Raw genomic sequence first — 23,509 nt, forward strand, 5'->3', positions numbered from 1 at the left:
GTGTAGGGGCCAAGGAATTGGCTGCAAAGAGGCAGAAAGAAACTTAGGGAATGATGGAAATGTTTTCATCTTTATTGGAATTATTACTACATATGTATATACACTTTCCAAATGTAGGCTATACATTTCAAATTGTACATTTTATTGTTTATAATTTTATACCTCAGTAAAACTGATTAAAAAAATTAAAATTAAAATTTGAAAACCTGTCATTGTTATTTAAACCACGTTCCCTTCAGCCTAAAACCATCACCACTATCACAGCAGGGCAAAATGAGATGACCTCCATCTACATGTGAGCCAGGTCACTTACTGAACAGGCCCAGTTTTTCAAACTGTCCCACTAACTTCACAGAAGACTCCATGGGAAATTTCAGGCTTTTAAGTTTTTGTTTTGTTTCATTTCACTTATTACTACATTTTCTTGTTTTGTGAGATGATGTGGACACTTCTTTTTCAAAATTCAGTCCCTTTCTTTTCCCCACCACCAAATTAAATTTCCATGTTTTTTCTCTAAAGAGTATATTTGTTCCCAATCATGAGCAACCATTCCAAAAACCAATAAAACTACTAAAACATTACCAAGTGTGAACAGGAGACAGATAAGTGTTTAGGGTTGGGATATCCCAGCCACACTTCTCTTAATAATCAAAGGGCAGGCATCACCACAGCTTTCCAACTGACAGACATCACAAAATAAGGGCATATACACAGTATTTAAAAAGTATGCTGTGCACAGCTCAATGTTAAGGGCCCTGATGTACACTTATTAAAAATATGAATGGTAAGGCATTAAGTATTTACAAGTAACAAGACATAAGTTACTTTTATTAAAAAAAATTTTTTTTGAGACAGCATCTCACTCTGTAGCCCAGGCTGGAGTTCGGCAGGCCAATCTCAGCTACTGCAACCTCTGCCTCCTTGGTTCAAGTGATTCTCCTGCCTCAGCCTCCTGAGTAGCTGGGATTACAGGCACGCACCTTACCACATCTGGCTAATTTTTTTTCTTTGCATATTTAGTGAAAACAGGGTTTCACCATGCTGGGCAGGCTAGTCTCGAACTCCGGACCCCAAGTGATCCATCCGCCTTGATCTCCCAGAGTGCTGGGATTACAGGAGTAACCAGCTGCGCCTGGCCACAAATTACTTTTTAATCTGATGGAACAGTGAATACAAAAACTATAACAATTATGCCCCATTTTCAAGGACAATTATAAGGCCAACATCAAAGATGCTGTCCTAGATTTAATCTCAATAATCACAATGTTAATGTGATTCAGTAAAAAATTTCAGTTAAAAAATAAGGGGGGCTGGGTGCCGTGGCTCAAGCCTGTAATCCCAGCACTTTGGGAAGCTGAGACAGGCAGATTACCTGAGGTCAGGAGTTTGAGGCCAGCCTGGCCAACACAGTGAAACCCCATCTCTACTAAAAATACAAAAGCTGAGGCAGGAGAATCACTTGAACCCAGAAGGCAGAGGTTGCAGTGAGCCAAGAACCACTGCACTCCAGCCTGGGCAGCAGAGTGAGACTTGGTCTCAAAAAAAAAAAAAAAGGCTGGGTGTGGTGGCTCACGCCTGTAATCTCAGCACTTTGGGAGGCCAAGGCAGGCAGATCACGAGGTCAGGAGATCAAGACCATCCTGGCCAACATGGTGATGAAATCCCATCTCTTAAAAAGAAAAAAAAATTTGAGTGAAAAGAAACATTTATCCAGAGGCAAGACTTGCCTGAAACCCAATCACGTGACAGTAAAGAACCTGGAAAAATCAACAAACATCTTTGAGTGGCCAAGGACCACAAAGCCCAGGCTTGGAATGGGCAGAGCCACAGAATCCCTAATAGCCACCGAAAATGCCCTAGAAAGGCAGATGAAAGAAAATATTTTACTATAAACACAAGTCTGAAATTAGTAAACAGAGAACCAATCTTAATCACGACAATAATTTCTGAGAATACCGTACATTACTTAACAGAATAGTAAATGATGTCCATAACAGTGACCTTGAGTCACCAGGAAAGCATTAGAGTGTGCTCAGTACCCCTCGTCAAAAACAGCACAATATGCAATGTGTTTTAGGAAGGAGTTTTCATCATTTCACAGTTTAAAGTCCTTCACTACACTGATCTATAGAGGTCAGGCATGTGGAACACCCCACTTTCTAATGATGGTGCTCTTATGTGGCATAAAGCACAGCTAGTAGAAAACGCAATGAGAGAAATATGTGTGTAATGATGGCGCTCCAGTATTAACTACCATACCCAAGTACTCTCCTCATCTTAGAGGAGTCGGTGTCAACTCATTTACACTCCCAGAGCCCTTTGTGGAACCATCACATAGATAAAACGGAATTTCTTAAAGTTTTCAAGCATATTTTGAAACCAGGATTTCTTGTGCTATTATTATCAAACATCTTCCACAAAAAAAGCCCATCCTACCTACAGAGAGACAAGGCCAGGACTTATTCATGGGTTCACTGTCACCTACCAGAATCCTATATTGTTTTCCACATTTTAATTAGCTAGTGACTAATAATTCTCAGTTTCTCACTACCTTTCCATCCCCCAAATAAAATAACACCCTATATTTCCACCACAAAACCCTCTTCCTTCTTAATTCCCCACAGCAGCATCGACTGGTTGCCACTCACTGTCCAACGTAAACACCAGTGGGTTGTGAAGTGTGGGAATCTGCAGCTCTTAGAGCTGCATTGTAACCAGAAAATATACAAGTCCTCCTCTTGCTGCCCACTTTGATCAAGAAGAAATATGTTGCCACGCTGGGGCAACTTGCAGATTAGACGCTATCAGTCTTACTGAGGACAGCTGGTAATCCTCTTTCTGTCTGCTTCTTTGTGCCAGACCCTGGGCTTAAGTGCTTTACCCACACTATCTGTTTAATCCTCACAACTGTCCTATGAGATAGGTCCTATTTGATCCCTACTTTGTAGATAGGCAGGCTGTGGCTAAGAGGCTAAGCAACTTTTAACCAAGGTCACACTATTCCTACATAGGGGAGCAGGATTGGAACACAGTTATGACTTCTAAGCCAACACTCTTCACCATACACCAACTGCCTCAGCTGTCATTAACCTTAGTTACATTTATACATCATTATTAAGAGCGTACACTGAATGCCTCAAATTCACTTTACTATGCTTTTGTCCTTCACTATGAAGTATATATCTTATCTTCACATGAAATGGTTATTAATGTGTTAATTTCTTAAAAGCTAGAGTATAAACCAAGGCAAAGATTACAGGTATGGGCAGCCTTTACAATTTGCTGTTTGAAATCACTTTAATACTTAAGTATGTAAGAGTATTACCTGGGGTTACTGTTAGCTGAAAACAATGAAGCTTGTTTGGATCAGGAAAATGCACTTTACATGTACCTGCAAAAGAAACAGCACATCAGGAAGGTCTGGCGGTGAGCAGCAGTCCAGATGACGAGGCAAACCTTTGAACACATGTAAATTTAGTGGTGTTAGAGGGATTCATATGGCTTAGGGAAAGTTGGTAGATCTCCCTCCCTATTTGTCCAATAATAATTGTGCCAATACTCTACAAGTGCAAACCAGTGGTTTTTGTCATGTGTTTTTCTCCTTATAGTCTTTTATTAGTTAATTCCAAATGCAGATGTTTTCCTTCAACCTTTAAATGGTCACTAAATGTAGAGATCTTTCCATTAATTTCAAGAATTATGCTACTGTACTTTAACAAAAAGAAATCATATCTCAGGGAGATTAATATATGCAGGCAAAGACTAACTAAACACACACACAAAAAAACAGGAAAGAACCCAGGTCAACTCTCTTCCCCTAGCACCACAGACATTCAGTCACCATGGTAAATGGAAGTTAAAAAGAAGGGTGCTGGTCAGATGTGGTGCCTTAAGCCTATAATCCCAGCACTTTGGGAGGCCGAGGCAGGAGGATCACTTGAGGTCAGGAGTTCAAGACCAGCCTGGCTAACTTGGTGAAACCCCGTTTCTACTAAAAATACAAAAAAATTAGCTGGATGTGGTGGCATGCACCTGTAATCCCAGCTACTTGGGAGGCTGAGGCAGGAGAATCACTTGAACCTGGGAGGCGGAGGTTGAAGTGAGCTGAGATCAAGACTGCGCCCAATGCATTCCAGGCAACAAGAGCAAAACTCCATCTCAAAAGAAGAAAAAGAACGATGTTGCCCAGGAGTTAGCTCCCACCCAGAGTTTACCATGATAATTTGTCTCTTTAAAAAATACCTTTACTACCTAAGTGGTAAATCGGCTTTCTTTATCGGTAAAATAATGTTCTACTGACCCAGATGGCAATGTTCTGTGCCCACTGATCCAAATCACAAGAGCCCTGAATCAGAACAAAGTGCTCCCCTGGGAGGGGAACTACTGGCTGCTGGTGCTGGCCAGAGAAGTTGGTTGCATCCCATCCCTATCTCCCTCAAACAAATGACACACGGCTAATTACCAATGGAAAAAATACCCAGGGAATCTGGAAGGAATATATATGTAGAAATTTTCTATATCTATAAAATCAGAAAATATTGTGCTAAACTTTATTTTTTTAGACAGGGTCTCACTCTGTTGCCTGGGCTGGAGTACAATGGCATGATTCCAGCTCACTGCAACCTTTGCTTCCCAGGCTCAGGTGATCCTCCCATCTCAGCCTCCTGAGTAGCAAGGACTGCAGGTGCACACCACCACACCTGGCTAATTTTTATGTTTTTTGTAGAGGCAGGTTCTCAGCATGTTACCCAGGCTGGTCTCGAACTTCCATACTCAAGTGACCTACTCACGGCCCCCGAAAATGCTAGGATTACATGCATGGGCCACCACAACAGGCCTATGCTAAACTTCTCAGTTCACCACTGCTAGTGAACTAAACATGGAAAAACCAGGAAAGAATTCAGGTCAAACTTCTACTATGTTCTCCTGGCACCACAGCCATTCATAGTCACCATAGCAAATGGAAGTTAAAAAGAAGGGTGCCAGGCCAGGCGCGGTGGCTCAAGCCTGTAATCCCAGCACTTTGGGAGGCCAAGGCAGGTGGATCACGAGGTCAAGAGATCGAGACCATCCTGGTCAACATGGTGAAAGCCCGTCTCTACTAAAAATACAAAAAATTAGCTGGGCATGGTGGCGCGTGCCTGTAATCCCAGCTACTCAGGAGGCTGAGGCAGGAGAATTGCCTGAACCCAGGAGGCGGAGGTTGCGGTGAGCAGAGATCGCGCCATTGCACTCCAGCCTGGGTAACAAGAGCGAACCTCCGTCTCAAAAAAAAAAAAAAAAAAAAAAAAAAGAAGGGGCGCAGTGGCTCATGTCTGTAATCCCAACACTCTGGGAGGCTGAGGTGGGTGGTTCACAAAATCAGTAATTTGAGAACAGTCTGACCAACATGGTGAAACCCCATCTCTACTAAAAATACAAAAATTAGCTGGGCGTGGCAGTGTGCCCCTGTAGTCCCAGCTACTCAGGAGGCTGAAGCAGGAGAATTGCTTGACCCTGGAAGGTGGAGGTTGCAGTGAGCCAAGATTGTGCCACTGCCCTCCAGCCTAGCGCCTGGCGACGAAGTGAGACTGTGTCTCAAAAAAAAAAAAAAGAAGAAGAAGGAGGAGGAGGAGAAGGAGAAGGAGGAGGAGGAGGAGGAAAGAGGGGGAGGAAAGAGGGGGAGGGGGAGGGGGAGGGGGAGGAAAGAGGGGGAGGGGGAGGGGGAAGGGGAAGAAGAAAGAAGAATAAGAGGAAAGAAGAAGAAGGAGAATGCTGTCAAGAAGTTAGCTCCCACCCAGAGTTTACTATATTTTGTCTTTCTAATTTTTCTGAGTTTTTTTAGAAGACTTTTTATGTTTTTTTAAAGTTTTCTTACAAGTTCCACCAAAAGGATTTACTTAGTTTGACAATGATGTAAGTCTTCATCAAAATCAGGACAGTTCAAATTTCTACGCAGAGGTGGCCTTAGAGACCATCAAGTCCAACATCCTCAATTAAGAGACATGAGTGGAAGGTCCAGAGAGGTTTGGTGACTAGCTCAAGATCACACAGGTTATCAGCAGAAGCAAATCTAATCCCTACATTAACTAGTTCATGACCCCTTGCCCTACTGCATGCCTCATTCCTCTCAGTACTTAGTAACGTGCTAAGACATGGGACACCCGTACATACAAAGAACAAGTAACACAGGACTGTTGGTGGGGTTTCCTTTCCAGTGAAAATTGCCTAGAAAAGCAAGAAGCAGTCTTAGAGGTGACAATGTCATAGTCCTTACTTCAGAAATAAAAAACCTGGGGCCAAGGAGCTCAAGGCTTTCCCAAAAATTACACACTTAGAACTTTGTGTGAAAATACTTAAAATGGGCTTTATTTTTCCTAATTTTAACTTGAAAAGATAAATGCCATCCTTCTAGTGAGTTCTAAAACAAAAACATAGAATTATGATTTGGGAAATGTTTCAACGATTAGTTGACGTTGGTATCATGTATTTGTTTTTAATACCTAGCATTCTCCTTTGTTTTAATAGACAGATGCAGAAACCAATAGCTCCAAAAAAGCTGGCCCACCAAGAATAAAGAAATTGTCAAAGTAGATTAAAAAGCAATAAAACTATGCCAGGCACAGTGGCTCATGCCTGTAATCCCAGCACTTTTGGAGGCTGAGGTGGGCGGATCACTTGAGGTCAGAAGTTGAAGACTAGCCTGGCCAACATGGCAAAACCCCATCTCTACTAAAAATACAAAAATTAGCTGGGTATGATGGCAGCTGCCTGTAATTCCAGCTACTCTGAAGGCTGAGGCAGGAGAATCGCTTGAATCCAAGAGGTGGGGGTCACAGTGAGCTGAGATTGAGCCACTGTACTCCAGCCTAGGGAAGAGAGCAAGACTCCATTTCAAAAAAAAAAGAGGTTAAGTTCTAAGAAAAAAATGTTAACAGTCAGGTTTTTGTTCTAGTTCAATGCAAGGGCTTTATTAAAACTAGAATTAAGCTTTTTTTTATCTACATGTAAGCATGTACTACCTGAGCCTCTAATAATATTTCAGTTTATCTAAAAGAAATATTTTAATTTTTTTTTTTTTGCAGAGAAACTTTTACAAACTTGCGTGTACAAAGCTTCCAACTAGTTCTCAATAGTTACTAAGTGGCACTGATACACGTCAAGTTATTTTGTTTGCCTTTGTAAACATTTTAGGAAGATAATTAAACAGATAGTAAAGGGTTATTCATTTGTGGCTTCCTGTTTTCTCTTTAGAATAATGAGACATACTTTTGGAAAGCATGTCTTACTTGTACAAACTGATATATAACTTACCCCCTCTTTGATTAGGAGAGAAGGTAGGGAGAAGAATGAAAGAAGATGCAGGGAGCGTGCTGTCTTAATATTTGACACCATAGTGATAGGGCTAGGAAGATGTGCCATGATTCCTTCAAACCTAAGGGATGCAGTTACAATCCTGATTTGAAAGCCAGTCATAAAATTTTGTTGTTTTTAAAAGTACAGTCTGTGGGTTAAAAACCAACAATTTCTGTAAGACACAAATCAAGGATGAATGAAACATTTATAAGTGGAAACTTTTCTGTGGTTCTGATTAAACTTCTACATATGTTGGCCATGCACAGTGGCTCATGCCTATAATCTCTGCACTTTGGGAGGCTGAGGCATGAGGATCACTTGAGCCCAGGAGTTTGAGACCATCTGGGCAACACAAGAGTTTCCATCTTTATAAGAAAAAAATAATAATTTAAAAAAATTAGGTGTGGTGGCAGGCACCTGAGGTCTCAGCTGCTCAGAAGGCTAAGTTGGGAAGATCACTTGAGCTCAGGAGGCTGAGGCTGCAGTGAGCTGCACTCATGCCATTGTATTCCAGCTTGGGCAACAAAGAGAGACCCTGTCTCAAAAAAAAAAAAAAAAAAAGTTTACATAAATATACAGGCTCCAGTTGGGGGCCTATGGGAAGATAAGAAGGGAGAGGAAAGCAGAGGAATTATTTTATTTTTACTAGGAAAATGTCTTAGTAAAAGGGAACAGTATAATGAACTCATTCCCCCACTTCAACATTTTGTCAATCTTGCTTGTCTATCCTGTTCCCCACACAGTTGGTTGTCTTCCTGTAGCATTTCAAAGCAAACCACTTCATCTGTAAATACTTCAGTGGGTAGAAAGATAACCTTTTTTTGAGACAGAGTCTTACTCCATCGCCCAGGCTGGAGTGCAGTGGAGCAATCTCAGCTCACTGCAACCTCTACCTCCCAGGTTTAAGCAATTCTCCCGCCTCAGCCTACCGAGCAGTTGGGATTACAGGTGCATACCACCATGCCTGGCTAATTTTTGTACTTTTAGTAGAGAATGGGTTTCACCATTTTGGCCACGCTAGTCTCAAACTCCTGACCTCAAATGATCCACCTGCTTCAGCCTTCCAAAGTGCTAGGAATACAGGTGTGGGCCACCGCACCCAGCCAGAAAGATAACCTTTTAACAGAATGTCAAGATACTGCCTCATTTCCAAGTTGAAGAAAACTTTGAGATCAAGCAATCCAGTGACTTTCAAAACACTTTTGATGGAGATCCACAGTAAGGAACATATTTTATATCACAACTCACTATACCTATCCATAAATTCTGTATGTTAAAAATAATTGGCTGGGTGCAGTGGCTCACGCCTGTAATCTTAGCACTTTGGGAGGCCGAGGTGGGTGGATCACCTGAGGTCAGGAGTTCAAGACCAGCCTGGCCATCATGGTGAAACCCCATCTTTAAAAAAAAATAATAATAATCTTTCGGCTGGGTGTGCTGGCTCACACCTGTAATCCCAGCACTTTGGGAGGCCAAGGCAGGCGGCTCACTTGAGCCCAGGAGTTCGAGATCAGCCTGGCCAAAATGGCAAAAACCCAAATCTGCTAAAAATACAAAAATTAGCCTGGAGTGGTGTGCGCCTGTGGTCCCAGATACTCAGGAGGCTGAGGGGCAAGAATAGCTTGAACTCAGAAGGCAGAGGTTGCAATGAACCGAGATCTTACCACTGCACTCCAGTCTCGGTGACAGAGCAAGACTGTCTCAAAAATAATTTTTCAAGAATCATTACATACTTACCCTCTCAAACTGACTTCACAACCATGTAGAGGATGCATCCCACCATTATCTTTCCAACTTCAGATGGAGGCTGGAATGGGCCCTGTCCTGCCCCATGTCAGAGATCCCTCCACATCCAAACCTAAGTCCTCTCTAACACTCACCCAAAACAGCAGACCCACTTATAAAATATTTCACCATCATCCACAGACAGCCTCAGCTTCAGAACTAATTTTAAAGCAAGTATGATGATAAAAAGTTATAATTCAAAAATTACTGAAATGATCAAAGCTTTCAGACTTTAATTACCTTTTGAAATAAGGGGTTGGAAGAAGATTAATGATAGGGAAAAAAAGAATATATGACATATATTATCCAAGTAAACTGTCTGATAAACGGGCTTTCCGGGTGTACCATGCTCACGAGTGAAGACTGCATGCTGGCCCTGGGTGTCTGGGGCAGAAATGATCAAGCAAGATGGACAGCCACTGATGGCAAGGCAGTACAGCCACCCCTCAAACATGCGGACAAGTTACAAATGAGCACTCTACCAAAAAGCTGGTATCATCCCTAACAAAAATAAAACTGTTATTGATTTATATACTTTTCCACTCAAAGTGGATGTGAGACAGAATGCATGTGGAAGAGGCACAAAACCTAACCAAATGCACCTCTGCTATGCTAAGGAGAGATAGAAAGCACTCAGAAAGATGGCAGAACCTTACTCTTTGTTTTTGTTTTTGTTTTAAGACAGAGTCTCATTCTGTCACCCAGGCTGGAGTGTAATGGCATGATCTTGGCTCACTGCAACTTCCACCTCTTGGGTTCAAGCAACTCTAGTGCCTCAACCTCCCAAGCAGCTGGGACTACAGGCATGTACCACCAGGCCCAGCAAATTTTTTTTTTTAGATGGAGTCTCAGTATGTCACCCAGGTTGGAATGCAGCAGCATGATCTTGGCTCACTGCAACCTCCACCTCCCAGGTTCAAGTGATTCTCCTGCCTCAGCCTCCCGAGTAACTAGGACTACAGGCACATGCCACCATGCCCAGGTAATTTTTGTATTTTACTAGTAGAGATGGGGTTTCACCATGTTGGCCAAGCTGGTCTCAAACTACTGACCTCAAGTGATCCAGCTGCCTCGGCCTCCCGACGTGCTGAGATTATCGGCCTAAGTCATCAGACCTGGCCCACCTTGTTTTTATTAGACACTTGAAAAAATCCTACCTTTTCAAACGAAATTAAAAATAATTCCTAACAAACATGAAAAACAGGTTTTTTGCTATACAAGGTTATTAAAACATAAAAAGTTTTCTTCATGCAATTATTTCACAGTACTTAGTGTTTGGGGATGCTATACTTACAAGGTAAATTAGCTTCAAGTTCTGCAACCTCTGTAGAAACAAAGAAATTATTGTTAATATTAGTTAATTACTCCGCATAAAATCACCAGTTCTAAATTGGCAATCTCCTCTAGAACAATGAAAAAATAAATAAATAAACTGAATGAACTGAATGAAACCTGTTCTAAAGTTTAGATTTTAAGCCATTTAGCTACTTTCAGATATACAAAGTGACTTTCAGAATGCCAACAAATTCAGTCAAAAGTCCTTGAATATTCACTTTAATGTAAACAAAAAAAAATTAAATTAACATAGAAATGACCTATAGGTAGCCAGTCACTACAGTGTTTTTAATAGTGGTTCCAAGTACTGGAACAAATCCTCTCAAAATCTGATCTATATGCACCTGGTGTCTATGTCTGTTCCCAGTGCTATCTTCCAGTTACCCCCTCATAGCTACATTTCCTGGCCCCAGTCCTCTGCCCCAGGGCCTCAGACAACCCAGTCCCTCTTCCACCAGTCACTCATTTGATGTTTAAGCCCAGTACCCCTCTGCAGGACAAAATGCAACCCGCGCCCCCCTCCCACCCACACAATCCTGCTCATCACTTCTATTCAACACAGTATTTATTGGGAATAAATTTAAGGGAATAAATACTGAAAACTGTAAAACACTGATGAAAGACATTAAAGAAGACACAAATAAATATATGGAAAGATATACCATGTTCATGTATTGGAAGAATTAATATTGCTAAAATGTCCACACTACCCAAAGCAATCTACAGATTCAATGTAATCCCTATCAAAATTCCAAAGGCATTTTTCCAGAAACGGAAAAAAAAAATTCTAAAATTTTTCTGAGATCACAAAATACCCTGAAAAACCAAAGTAACTTGAGAAAGAACAAAGTCATAGGCACCATACTTTCTGATTTCAAAGCTATAGAAATCAAAACAGCACAGTACTGGCATAAAAACAGACACATAGAACAGAATAGACAGTCCAGAAATAAGCCTAAGCATATATAAGTCAACTAATTTATGACACGGCTACCAAGAAAACACCATGGGGAAAGCATAGCTCCTTCAATAAATGGTGTTGGGAAAACTGGATATTCACAAGCAAGGGAATAAAATTGGCTCCTTATCTTATACAATACACAAAAAATCAACTCAAAATGGATTAAAGGCTTAAATTTAAGACCGGAAAGTATAAAACTCCCAGAAGAAAAGATAGAGAATAAGTTCCTTGACATGGACCTTGGCAATGACTTTTTAATATCACACCAAAAGCTCAGGCAACAAAAGCAAAATAAGCAAGTGAGATTACATCAAACTAAGCTTCTGTACAGTAAAGGAAACAATCAGCAAAACAAAAAAGTAGCCTATGTGCCAGACATGGTGGTTCACACCTGTAATTCTAATATTTTGCAAGGCCAGGTCTGTAGACAGCTTGAGCCCAAGAGTTTAAGACCTACCTCGGCAACGTGGGAAAAACTTTTTTTTTTTTTAAACAAAAAACACAAAAGTTAATGGGGCATGGTGGTACACACCTATAGTCCCAACTGTTCAAGATGTTGAAGTGGGAGGATCACCTGAGCCTGGGAGGTCGAGGCTGCAGTAAGCCAGGACCACACCACTGCACTCTACCCTGGGTGACAGAGTGAGACCCTGTCTCAAAAAAAGAAAAGAAAAGATGGTCTATGAATTGCGAGAAAATATTTACAAATCATATATTCAATAAAGGATCACTATCTAAAACATATAAGGAACTCACCCAACTCAATAGCAAAATAAAAACAACAATTTAAAAATGGGCAAAAAACATGAATAGATATTTCTCCAAAGAAGAAATAAAAATGGCCAACAGTTATATGCAAAGGTGCTCAACATCACTAAACATCAGGGAAATACAAATTGAAATCATGAGAAATCACCTCACACCTGTTAGAATGGCTACTATCAAAAAGAGGAGAGATAAATGTTGGCGTGAAGGTGGAAAAAAGGGAACCCTTGTATACTGACAGCAGAACCGTAAACTTGGTATAGCCATTATGGAAAACAGTATGGAAGTTCCTCAAAAAATTACAAATAGAACTACCGTATCACCCAGCCATCCCACTCTGGTTGTCTACCCAAGAAAACAAATTCAGTATGTGGAACAGACACCTGCGCTTCCATGTTCATTGGAGCATTATCCATAATAGGCAAAATATGGAAAGAACCTAAGTGTCACTGACAACTGAATGGATAAAGAAATTGTGGTATACATAGTACATATGATGGAACATTGTTCAGCCTTAAGAGATCCTGCCATTTGCAACAACATGGGAAAATCTAGACATTACGCTATATAAAATAAGCCAGACACAGAAAGACAAATACTATACGATCTTACATATATGTAGAATCTAAAGTCAAAATGAAGAAAAAGAAAATGGTGACGAGGGCTTGGGAATGGAGAAGGGGGCAGAATGGGGGGATGGAATATAAAGTTGTAGTTATGTAGGATGAGTAAGTCTAAAGTGCAGCATGATGACTATAGTTCATAATATTGTTTTGTATGCTGGAAATCTGCCAACAGAGTAGATTCAGGTGTTACCATGTTTAAAAAGGTAACTATATGAGATGAATGTATTAATTCACTTGACTGTAGTAAACAACCTACTATATCAAAGCAGCATATTGGACCAGGCACTGTGGCTAATACCTGTAATCCCAGTGCTTTGGGAGGCCAAGTCAGGAAGATTGCTTCAGGCCAGGAGTTTAAAACCAGCCTGGGCAACACAGTGAGACTCCCCACCTCGTTTTGTTTTGTTTTCGCTTTTTTTGCTTTTCCACAACCTCCCAACTTCTAAAAAAAAGTCATGCGTGGTGGCGCATGCCTGTAGTCCCAACTACTCAGAAGTCTGAGGTAGAAAGATCACTCGAATCCTGGAGTTTGTGGTAATAATTAACAATCATCATCCCACTGTGCTCCAGCCTGGGCAACAAAGTGAGAACTTGTCTCAAAAGAAAAAAAAAAAAAAAAAGCTTCCTGTTGTATATCTTAAATATTTACAATAAACAACTAAGAAATTACAAATAAAAAGCTGCAGTTTAGCAGGGCATGGGGAAGGGTACACTCTGAAATGACCGACCTGGCAAAGTCCTCTTGTGCTTCAGACAGAAAGTAGCATGCTCTGGGGTCTTTGGGCCAGGGAGATTCTCTCCAGCTGTGGAGACTAAGGAAGGAAGAGGTTTCTGAGCTGGGCTTTGGTGAGTAAGTAGAATTTAGTCCTGCAGAGTTAGGGGAAAAGAGGAGTACTCCAAGCAGATAAATTAGCAATGTGCAAAGCACAGAGCATGGAAAAGCACAGAAACCAGAAGGCATCCAGTGTGGCCAGAACAAAGGTCCCAAAACAACAGCTGAGCACTGGGAAACAAGGTAGAATAATAGGAACAGGATCATGGAGGGAGCCACCACAGATTTCTGAACACAAGTTTCTAAGCTTTGCCTGAAGAGGACAACTTCAGAAAGGGCAAAGTGGAGGCCAGGTGACCTAAGAGATGGGCAGCAAGCACCTAGCAAAGGCAGGAAAGTCTGGAGGCCTGAGAACAAACAGAAGGAAGAGGTTCTAGCAACTGTCAGTGGGTGGAGGGGGTTGAAGATGGCACCAAAGTGTGATGTCCTGGGAGGTGGGAGTGCCAGGGAGCCACAAGAGACAAAGAGGAAGACTAGGGAAGGAGGAGAAGGGGAGGAAGAGGAGGAGGAAGAGGCTGGGTACACAATCAGGGCAAAGGTGAGGAGTCCCTGCAAAGTGATGCCACCTGTCATGAGACTGGGTAAGGCCAACAAAAGGGAGAAAAAAGTACCTTGGAGAAAGCAGAGGCCAAAGAACAGGGAAAGTTACAGATGAGAACAAGCCGAAAAGCAAGAGAGCCATCAGGAACATGGTGATTCAGTGAAAGAGCGCAGAGCATCCAAGGGGAAGGAGGCCCATGGAAAGGTCATCGGAAGTGGATCAGACCTTGCTGAATGGCATTCAAAATAGCAGGAAAGCAGGAAGAGAGATGGAACCCAGAGTATGAAGTGAAGAAGCAAATGTGTGGTCAAAAGAGAGAGCTACAGGACAACAATTCCTTCAAGTGAAGTGCGGAGAAAAGGCAAGGGGAAGGGGCAATGGAGGCCAGAATGCTCGCAAAGCTGAGTGGAGGAGTGAGAAGGCCAGCTAAGGGCTCTACTCCAAGGTTCCGGGTTCAGGAGACCTGCAGGCCTCTGATCTCAGCTATTTATATGCAACTAAGCACCTGTGTGGAAGCATGTGGCCCATTAAATGCACTCCCTCTAGGGCCCAGGTATGTGGAATGGGCACCATGAGGTGAAGCAGGACAGCAGAGGAGTTAGAGAAAGGGAGAGGCCCACTCACAGTCGCTCCCTCTCAGGGCCAAGACATGTTCTGGCCAGGGCAAACCTTCTCACACTAAGAAAAAGGGCAGATCTCTTCAGCAGAGCTGAGTGTGGGGAGAACAGGAGAAACCGTTCATTACCTGCTTGCTGTGATTAGAAACAGTACAAGTTCTATGACTAAACACAAGCGTGGGAGCCTATCTTCCTGGCAGTCTTATGTGGCGGCCCCTACATTAAAAAATATTCCCTTGACTGGGTGCAGTGGCTCACTCCTATAATCCCAGCACTCTGAGAGGCTAAGGCAGGAGGATTACTTGAACCCAGGAGTTTCATACCAGCTTGGGTAACATAGTGAGACTCTGTCTATACAAAAACTTTAAATATATACATATGTTTTACTTAACAAAATATAATGATGGTGATCCTAGGAAAGGATCACCATTATTCTTCTCATGCCCATACTGATACGTTGGTCTGTCTTTCCAACTGGCCAGATCTTGCCCTTCCTTAGAGCAGTGTGTGAGAAAGACAGAGGGCAGAGGAAGACAACAGAGCCTTGGAACACACCACCCAACGCTGGTCCCCTCTGACAGGCAGGCCCGGTCCCCACTCTGCTCCAACAGCCCACACAGGGCACTCCCTCCACAGGTGAAGAGCAAATGAGTTGTTCATAGTGATCACTTGTAAATAAGGGTTACCTATATATAATTAAACTTGATCTTAAAGCAAATACTAACATTTTATTCTGTATTATTTATATTTTGTTGATTGGAATTTACAAGAAACTATTCTTGAGGGCCCTTCTTTTAAGAGATTGATGCTGGCCACTGGAATCTGGCTTTCCAGGTCTTGATTCTGCGGCAGTGGCCCAAGCCACCTCAGCAGAGGTGATAACTCCTGTCATCCAGCTTGTCCTAAGGGAATTTAGAAATGTGCCCAGAGGGCATGGTGATCGACTGTATCTCAAGCAGAGGGGCCAGCCAGCATGACAGAAGCAAAGGTTCAAGAGGATAGTCTAGTGCCAAAAGAAGAGGCAAAGTCTGGGCACAGAGGGACAGTGAGGAGTGAGGCCACTGACCAGTGCTAGACTGTGATGTGGTGGGGTGGAGGAGTGGGAAGGAATGGGCAACAGAGCCAGACCCCTTCTCCTACAGGAATGGGGGTGTGGAAGCAACAGGCACTCGGGGGCTGGCACAGTGATGGCCAGGAAGATGCCAGACAACACCTGATGAAGAAAGGAATGGAAACCCTGGCTGCACATCCATCAGTTGGGGAGTGTTTTGCTGGTTTGACTTTTGTCAACAGCTTTGTCAGGGAACAATTTACATACTGTAAAATGTACCCATTTTAAGTAAATGATTCAACGAATTGTAGTAAAATTTGGAGCTATGTACCCATCACCACAATCTAGTACCTGCTGAGCTTTTAAAAATCCTGATGTCCAGCCCTAACCTTGAACAATTATATCAAGAGTTTCGGGTAGAACTTGGGCCTCTGAATTTTTTAAATTTTCTCCCAGGGCTGGGTGCAGTGCCTCACGCCTGTAATTCCAACACTTTGGGAGGCCGAGGAGGGGAGATCACATGAGCTCAGGAGTTTGAGACCAGCCTGGGCAACATGGTAAAACCCTCTCTCTACAAAAGATACAAAAATTAGCCAGGTGTGGTGGCACGCACCTGTAGTCCCAGCTACTCAGGAGGGTGAAGTGGGAGGATCACCTGAACCTGAGAGGCAGAGGGTACAGTGAGCTGAGATCGCACCACTGCACTCCAGTTTGGGTGACAGAGTAAGGCCCTGCCTCAAAAAACAAAACAAAACAAAACAAAGAATTCAAATTCCAAGATGAGCATCAGGCTTGTATTTGCATGTTGGGTGCAACTCACTCAGGGAAGGAGGGCAGGCTGAGGGAGCCCTTGGACCCAGTCGACCAATGACCCCACCACAGTCAGAGTCTCTGCAGGCTTCCAGTCCAAGAGACAGTGCAAGCAAGAACTACAAGCCTGGGGCACAGGATTTCAATAAAGATGCTTGGCATTTTAGTTCTGCCAGGGCAGAATATTAAATAAGCCAGGCATGCTCCCTCAGTGCTCCTCTCAGGGAGTTGTCACAGATGACAAGAAGTTTTGCCGCACTTCCAATGAGGGCAAATTATAATTCACTAATATCAACAGTTATCACCTTAGAGTCAAGGTACGATAAGACTATAAGCAAAGCTTGGAAGCCTCTGGGCAAAGCAGCAGCCCCTCTCTGCACACCCTCACCACCTGAAGAATGTCACCTACTTACAAGGTAATGAGATATTAAGATATTTTTAAAACTGCTAGATCTTGCCTATTCCACGATGCTAACACCTCTACCACTCAGTGGCCCGACATTTCTTGAGGTACCTGGCTGACACCTTACACAATTCTGTAGCTGCATAACTTCCTTCTGAGAAATTAGACTCTTTTCCTTCCTAACTAAAGATCAAACCACAGGACCCATTTCAAGCATGACTATACTGAAATATCAGATTGCAAAATCCACCTCATCACCACAAAGGCCCTCGCACAGCACATACTCACCTTCTCCTGCCCTGGCCCTCACAACACAGGGCTCCTGCTGACTCCTTGCCACCTGCTCCCTGATCCTGCACACTCTGTGGGCAGGGGCCATGTAACCTGCCCCAGCCCTATGAGCCCAGTACCTGGCACTGGGGCTGGGCAAACATGGGGTGCTTGGGAAAATGGGGACACATAAGTATACTTGCCTACAGGTGGCAGTGCCCCTGCTGTGAGTTTCCTCTAAGACCCAGAAATGTTTCTCTTCACATAACTGGGAACTGAGGAGGTGTTCCCAAGGTGCTGTAGACTAAATTTGTGTCCTCCACCCCCAAATGCATACATTGAAGCCCTAACCCCAATGTGATGGTATTTGGAGGTAATTAGGTTTAAATCAGGTCATGGAGGTGAAGACCTCGTGGTGGGATTCATGCCCTTATTAAAAACAAAAAGAAAGGGGGACCAGAGCTCCCTCTCCCTCCATGTGAAGACACAGCGGGGAGGAGGCCATCTGCAAGCCAGGAAGACAGCCCTCACCAGGAACTTGATCGTGGCCTTCCAGCCTCCAGAAGAGAAACACATGCCTATTATTTAGGCCAAATCGTCAATGGTCCTTTGCTAGAGCAGCCCAAGCTTACAAAGACAAAAGGCCAGTCACACAGGCAGATGACTCCTGGCAAGAGCCAGCTCCAAGCCCCATCAGACAACACCAGGCAGAGCAGCAGAGCCCTTCAACCTAGGTAGAGACAGCTGCCACTTCCCAGGTGAACTGATTACTTCCTGTCACCTGAACCACTGCCTCACAGATTTCTAGAACTAGAACTTTATTTCTTAGCTTCCTGCTGCCTTTATGCATTAAAATCCTCAAATCCACCTTTTATGCACACCTCACATCTGGGAGATGCTTGACTCACACACAGGGCTGCAACCCCTCCAGAGAGAGCACCACCACAGCTGAAACCTCAAACTAGAGTGCAGGCCCACAGTGCTCATGGTCCCCTCCATGCTCTGGGAGCAAGGCTGTAACCCTGAAAAGTAGTCACAGCCCCTGTAGCAAACCTGGTATCACTAAGAATGGAGCCCACAAGCCTACCACTTACTTTGAACCCAAATGCAGATAATGTCAACTTGAGCCCTCATCTCTGCTTCCACAGGTCCTCCCTGCCCACTGGGCTACGTGGTACACCTGAGGGGCTGCCAAGTTTCCCTGGGCAGCTCCACTGGCATTTTACCCTCCAACAAAGCATGTAAAGGTCAGCCTGTAGCCAACTGCTTTACATCCACACTGGCAGGATTCCTCCCCTTGGGCCACTGCTCTAGTTTTTAAAATACGTACTGCAGCACAGAACTCCCCAGCTGTATATACTGCTAAATACTGTGTATCCTGACAATGTGGCAGGCCACACCCTGAGCCCACCCTGCTAGAGTTCTGCGCCAGGACTCACTGAAAACAGCGGTTCCAGAAAATAGTAAATGCTTCTCTTTCTCCCCAACACTGAAATGGGGACATGTGGCAGACCTGGTATAGGAAGGTGAGGGGTCCCACCTGTGACTGGACTGCTCAGTCAGACACAGACGCTGTCACAGAGGGAGGCCCCTGCGCCCTAGACACTGGGAAGTTCAAGTAGGTGGGCAGCCAGACCCTCCCACTCTGCAGTGGTCCCAGCTCCCATCAGCCAAAACAAGAGAAGGTCAGAAACCGCCTGGGACTCAGGCACTGATTGGGATAAGTGGTATATACAGAATCAACCCCATTTAGCTCCCCTAACTACAGACTTGACCCTGAAATGGGTCAATTCCAAATCCCCACATTTAACAAAGACTGACACAGTGTGCTGGCACTACTGTGTGTGTTGGGTGTACAAGTGAAAGAACAGGGAGACAGACAGGCATTCAGCTATTAGATGGAAACAGTGCCAAACTTCAGACAGAAAAGAAAGCAATGAATTCTGTACTTCTTCTTTTTTTTTTTTTTTAAAAAAGATGGAGTTTCACCATGATGGCCAGGCTGATCTTGAACTCCTGACCTCAGGTGATCCACCCACCTCGGCCTCCCAAAGTGCTAGGATTACAGGTGTGAGCCACCACGCCCGGCCATGAATTCTGTTCTGAGGGATGTTTTGGAGGTAGGCAGCACCACGGGCTCAGACCCTGATGGACTCAGCCACACACAGGTCCACAGGGAATGCCAACAACACTGGCAATGGCCAGCCCTCCAGTCAGGCCTGGACCCAAGTCAGGGCCAGCTCAAATGTAGATCTGACTCCCTCTCCTCAGTGACCCCAGCTTCCGGAGTTAGGACAGACAGCTGCTCAAAACACTCATCGTTGCACGCCCTCCAGCCAATGCAGCTACAAGCATCACTCTAGCTCCAGCCTAGAGGGCACCCTCAGAACTGGACTGGGGATACTGAAGAAATGTGGGTGTGCCTGATGGGGAGCCCTTGTGGGCATCTAGAGGCCTCCCCGTGGCAGGCTACTCCAAAGCAGGCCATGTGCTTCCAGAGACCTGGAATTCAGCCAGGAGAGCTGACTCCAGCCTTCCATCGTGGTTCAGAACTGGGCCCACTACTCCAAGAAAAAGAAAGGGCCTCTGCTGTGCAGCCACCACTGGCCCTCCCCACCAGAGACAAGCTCCTGCTTCCTGTAAGTTCAGCCCTACTGCCACCTGCACCACATCAGAGCCCACGTTACAGGTCAGCAAGGCAATGAGCCAGGTGCTGTGCTGTAGCAGCACCCAGATCACTCAGTGAGGGCTGTGGGCAGGCAGCCTTCAGCAATCAGCCCTTTCAGGGATTTTGTGGCTGCACAAACCTGCACTCTACACCACGCCCATTTTAGGCAACCCCAATCTAATGACTGATGGGTGCAGAGCAGGAAGACCTATCTCACTAGACTGCAAACAGCTCTGAGGGGCTATGCTTACTCTTGCTCCAAAGCAGAAGCTGTCATGGGGCCTTCCTCTCCCTGTGCCCACTCTGACGTCCCTCACCTCCCCCAACAGGTGTTGTCCCAGAGGTACCCCTTAGTAAGGATCTTGCGTGACAAACTCCCTGCCTCCTCTTCAGCAAACCCAGCCCATGGCATAAAGTCCCAAAGACATACTGATACAAATTTCTACCACCTATGGATGCTCGTGAATAACACCCTCACACAAGCCACAGTATAGGAAGACAATTCTGACTGTAGCAATCTTCAACTCCAATGCCCCACTTTTCTCAAAGTCCCAAAAGGGAGTTTGGATTTCACCTGGAAAGGATTCTCACTTTATCAGCCCTCCAAGTGCCTTGCACACCTTCCAACAGCCACAGACTCTGCCAGCCTCCACAGCACCACTTCCATCGTAACTCCCCAGAAGATAGAAGGCCAGACTGCCACAACAGTCAAGCCACCCACAGGGCAAGCTAAACAAAGGAACACTCTAGGTGCGGACCCCACAAACATGAAGCATGAACCATCAGGCACAGTTGTTGTACTTTGTGTGTACAGCCACCTCTGTCAGATGAGGCCCTCCCTTCTCTTTACCCAACCTCCACCACAAGCCCAAACTATGACAAGCCTAAACTACTAACCACTAACCTGGCCTGCAGCGCCTGAGGCAGGTGGGGGAAAGGCCACGAGGGCGGGCGGGTGGGGGGGGTGTTATCCTGTGTTCTACGTTCTGCTGCCATTTATCACCAGTGCTTTGACTCTGAAACTTGACTGTCACCAGTGCCCAGGGAGGATGGAAATGGTGGCCTCAAGAGTTGACTCTGTTCCTCTCCTTGTGAGACCCTTCTTGTTCTTGATGGGTCTCACAAGGTCAAAGAACCTCAGCTGGGCCCTATCAACTCGGCCAAAGATATTTCCTTCCTTGGAGCTGGAGGGGAGCCCAGGTTGGTGGGCTCTGTCAGGTCCTGAAACCAGCAGAGAACTCCAGGGTGAGTTCCTGAGCAGGGTAGGAGACGTGAAGACACAGAGCCTCCTTGAACGCTCATTTCTGTGGACCTGCACTTCTGTTCTGCTCCTTTGGTTTCTGCTTGTTGCATCTGCTCCCCCAGAGCCTATTCTACCCCAGTATGTGGGTCTGGCTGTCTTGCTGCAATAAAGCCACAACCTGGGCAAGTTTCTTAACCTCTCTAAGTCTCAGCAGTTCACGGGGAAAAATGAAGCATCCATCTGGCAAGACTTTGAAAAGTTGAACAAGAATTACCCCATTAAGTGCCTACTATGGCTCAAGTGGGGCCAAAGTTCATGTTGAAGCTTAATTCCACTGTGGTAGTATTAAGAGGTGGGGCCTCTGGGGAAGTGATGAGGTCATGAGGGCTCTGCCTCATGAATGGATTAGTGCCTTACGAAAGGGCAGGAGAGAACAGGCTTAGGCCCTTTTTGCCCTTCCAGCTCTTCTGCCATGTGAAGACACAGCAACAAGGTGCTATCTTTGAAGCAGAGAGCTACCTTTACCAGACACCAATCCTACTAGGACCTTGATCCTGGACTTCCCAGCCTCCAAAACTGTGAGACGTCAACCTCTATTGTTTATAAATTACCCAATGTGTAGCATTTTGTTACAGCAGCACAAATGGACTAAGAAGGTGTCTACCAGAGGGCCTGGCCCTAAATGTTCAATATACAAAAGCTACTGTTAGCTACTATTAACCGTGACAATGACTGGGTAAGGAAGATGGGACAGCCTATATGTCAGCTTCTACCCTTTCCTCTTCATTCCTCGCTGCAACTCCTCAGGCACTGAAGCACTCACTGTCTACTTCAAGTACAGCAACAACACACCATTTTCCTGGCTTGCGCTGCAGATGGAGCCCAGAATCTGAGAAGACATTCAAGTCCTATCAGGTACAACCCAAGTAAGGTGCTCCAGCTCTTGTGCTGCCCTTTGGGCCTTTTAGGGTAAATCCTCCAGTGCAACAGGCTCTGAATACAATCTAGTGTTCTGAATACAAATCCCAGGCTTTGTAAGAAAGGCCAAGATGTGAAACACTATTCTTACTCCACTTTCAACCAATCATCCATCAGGCGAAAATCCAAAACTAAGTCCAAACTCAGGGGCAGAGGGAGAACAAGAAAAAGAGTACAGGCTGGGTGCAGTGGCTCATGCCTGATACGCCAGCACATTGGTAGGTCAAGGCAGGTGATCACTTGAGGTCAGTGGTTTGAAACCAGCCTGGCCAACATGTTGAAACTCTGTCTCTACTAAAATTACTAAAATTAGCTGGGCATAGTGGTGCGTGCCTATAATTGCAGCTATTCAGGAGGCTGAGGCATGAGAATCGCTTGAACCCAGGAGGCGAAGGTTGCAGTGGGCAGAGATTGAGCCACCGCATTCCAGCCTGGGTGAAGGGCTGAGACTCTGTCTCAAAAAAGGAGAAGAAAAAGAGTACATTGTTAAGTCCCCACCCAGTTCCCATTCCTTCCCCAGTTTAACAGTGATTTGTGTCTGGGAAGGCCAAGCACAGTACTTTTACACACAGCAGCTCTTCTGCTGTTAGATTCTTTCAGGACACGTAATGTCTATAATCTCCACTTTGTCAACCTAATACAACATGAAAACAGGGAGTTCCAATACACTAATCAACTCTTTGCTTTCTAGCTGCTATACATGTAAGAAATGTAAACACTTGTCGGGTGGGGTGGTTCACACCTATAATCCCAGCACTTTGGGAAGGCAGAGGTGGGTGAATCACTTGAGCCCAGGAGTTCAAGACTAGCCTGAGCAACATAATGAAACCCTTTTTTTTTTTTTTTTTTTTTTTTTGAGACGGAGTCTCACTCTTGTCACCCAGACTGGAGTCCAGTAGCACAATCTCGGCTCACTGCAAACTCTGCCTCCCAGGTTCAAGCGATTCTCCTGCCTCAGCCTCCCCAGTAGCTGAGATTACAGGCACCCACCACCATGCCCAGCTAATTTTTTTGTATTTTTAGTAGAGACAAGGTTTCTCCATGTTGGCCAGGCTGGTCTTGAACTCCTGACCTTAGGTGATCCTCCAGCCTCGGGCTCCCAAAGTGAGCCACCAAGGCTGGCCAAAACCCCATCTCCACCAAAAAAAAAAAAAAAAAAAAAAATTAGCTGGGCATGGTGGTGCTCGCCTATAGTCCCAGCTACTCAGGAGGCTGAGGTGACAGGATCACCTAAGCCCAGGAGGTTGAGGCTGCAGTGGGCCATGATTGTGCCACTGCACTCCCACCTG

The 23,509-nt window shown here is 44.7% G+C and overlaps 1 protein-coding gene and 1 long non-coding RNA gene across 5 annotated transcripts in view; both read right to left on the reverse strand.

Annotated features, from left to right (window-relative positions):
* The window catches only part of UBE2F (ubiquitin conjugating enzyme E2 F (putative)), a 75,952-nt gene that overhangs the window by 45,599 nt on the left and 6,844 nt on the right, over nucleotides 1–23,509 (reverse strand). For 2 of the 4 annotated variants that reach the window (XM_032277758.1, XM_032277757.1), the window contains exons 3-4: nucleotides 10,415–10,444; nucleotides 3,326–3,391 (exon numbers count right to left, since the gene is read on the reverse strand). In XM_032277758.1, the coding sequence (XP_032133649.1) occupies nucleotides 3,326–3,391; nucleotides 10,415–10,444 (96 nt within the window). Of the gene's footprint in view, nucleotides 1–3,325; nucleotides 3,457–10,414; nucleotides 10,445–23,509 lie in introns of all 4 variants that reach the window. The other 2 variants (XM_032277760.1, XM_032277759.1) reach the window with 2 other exon arrangements.
* LOC116551583 lies at nucleotides 10,891–23,042 on the reverse strand. The gene is made up of 3 exons (XR_004269007.1): nucleotides 22,719–23,042; nucleotides 22,043–22,044; nucleotides 10,891–10,903 (listed from the first exon to the last, which is right to left on the reverse strand). It is a non-coding gene; the product is annotated as an uncharacterized LOC116551583 (long non-coding RNA).

This window comes from Sapajus apella, unplaced genomic scaffold (genome assembly GCF_009761245.1).
Source record: "Sapajus apella isolate SASKATOON/1434 unplaced genomic scaffold, GSC_monkey_1.0 scaffold10, whole genome shotgun sequence".
Taxonomy (NCBI): domain Eukaryota; kingdom Metazoa; phylum Chordata; class Mammalia; order Primates; family Cebidae; genus Sapajus; species Sapajus apella.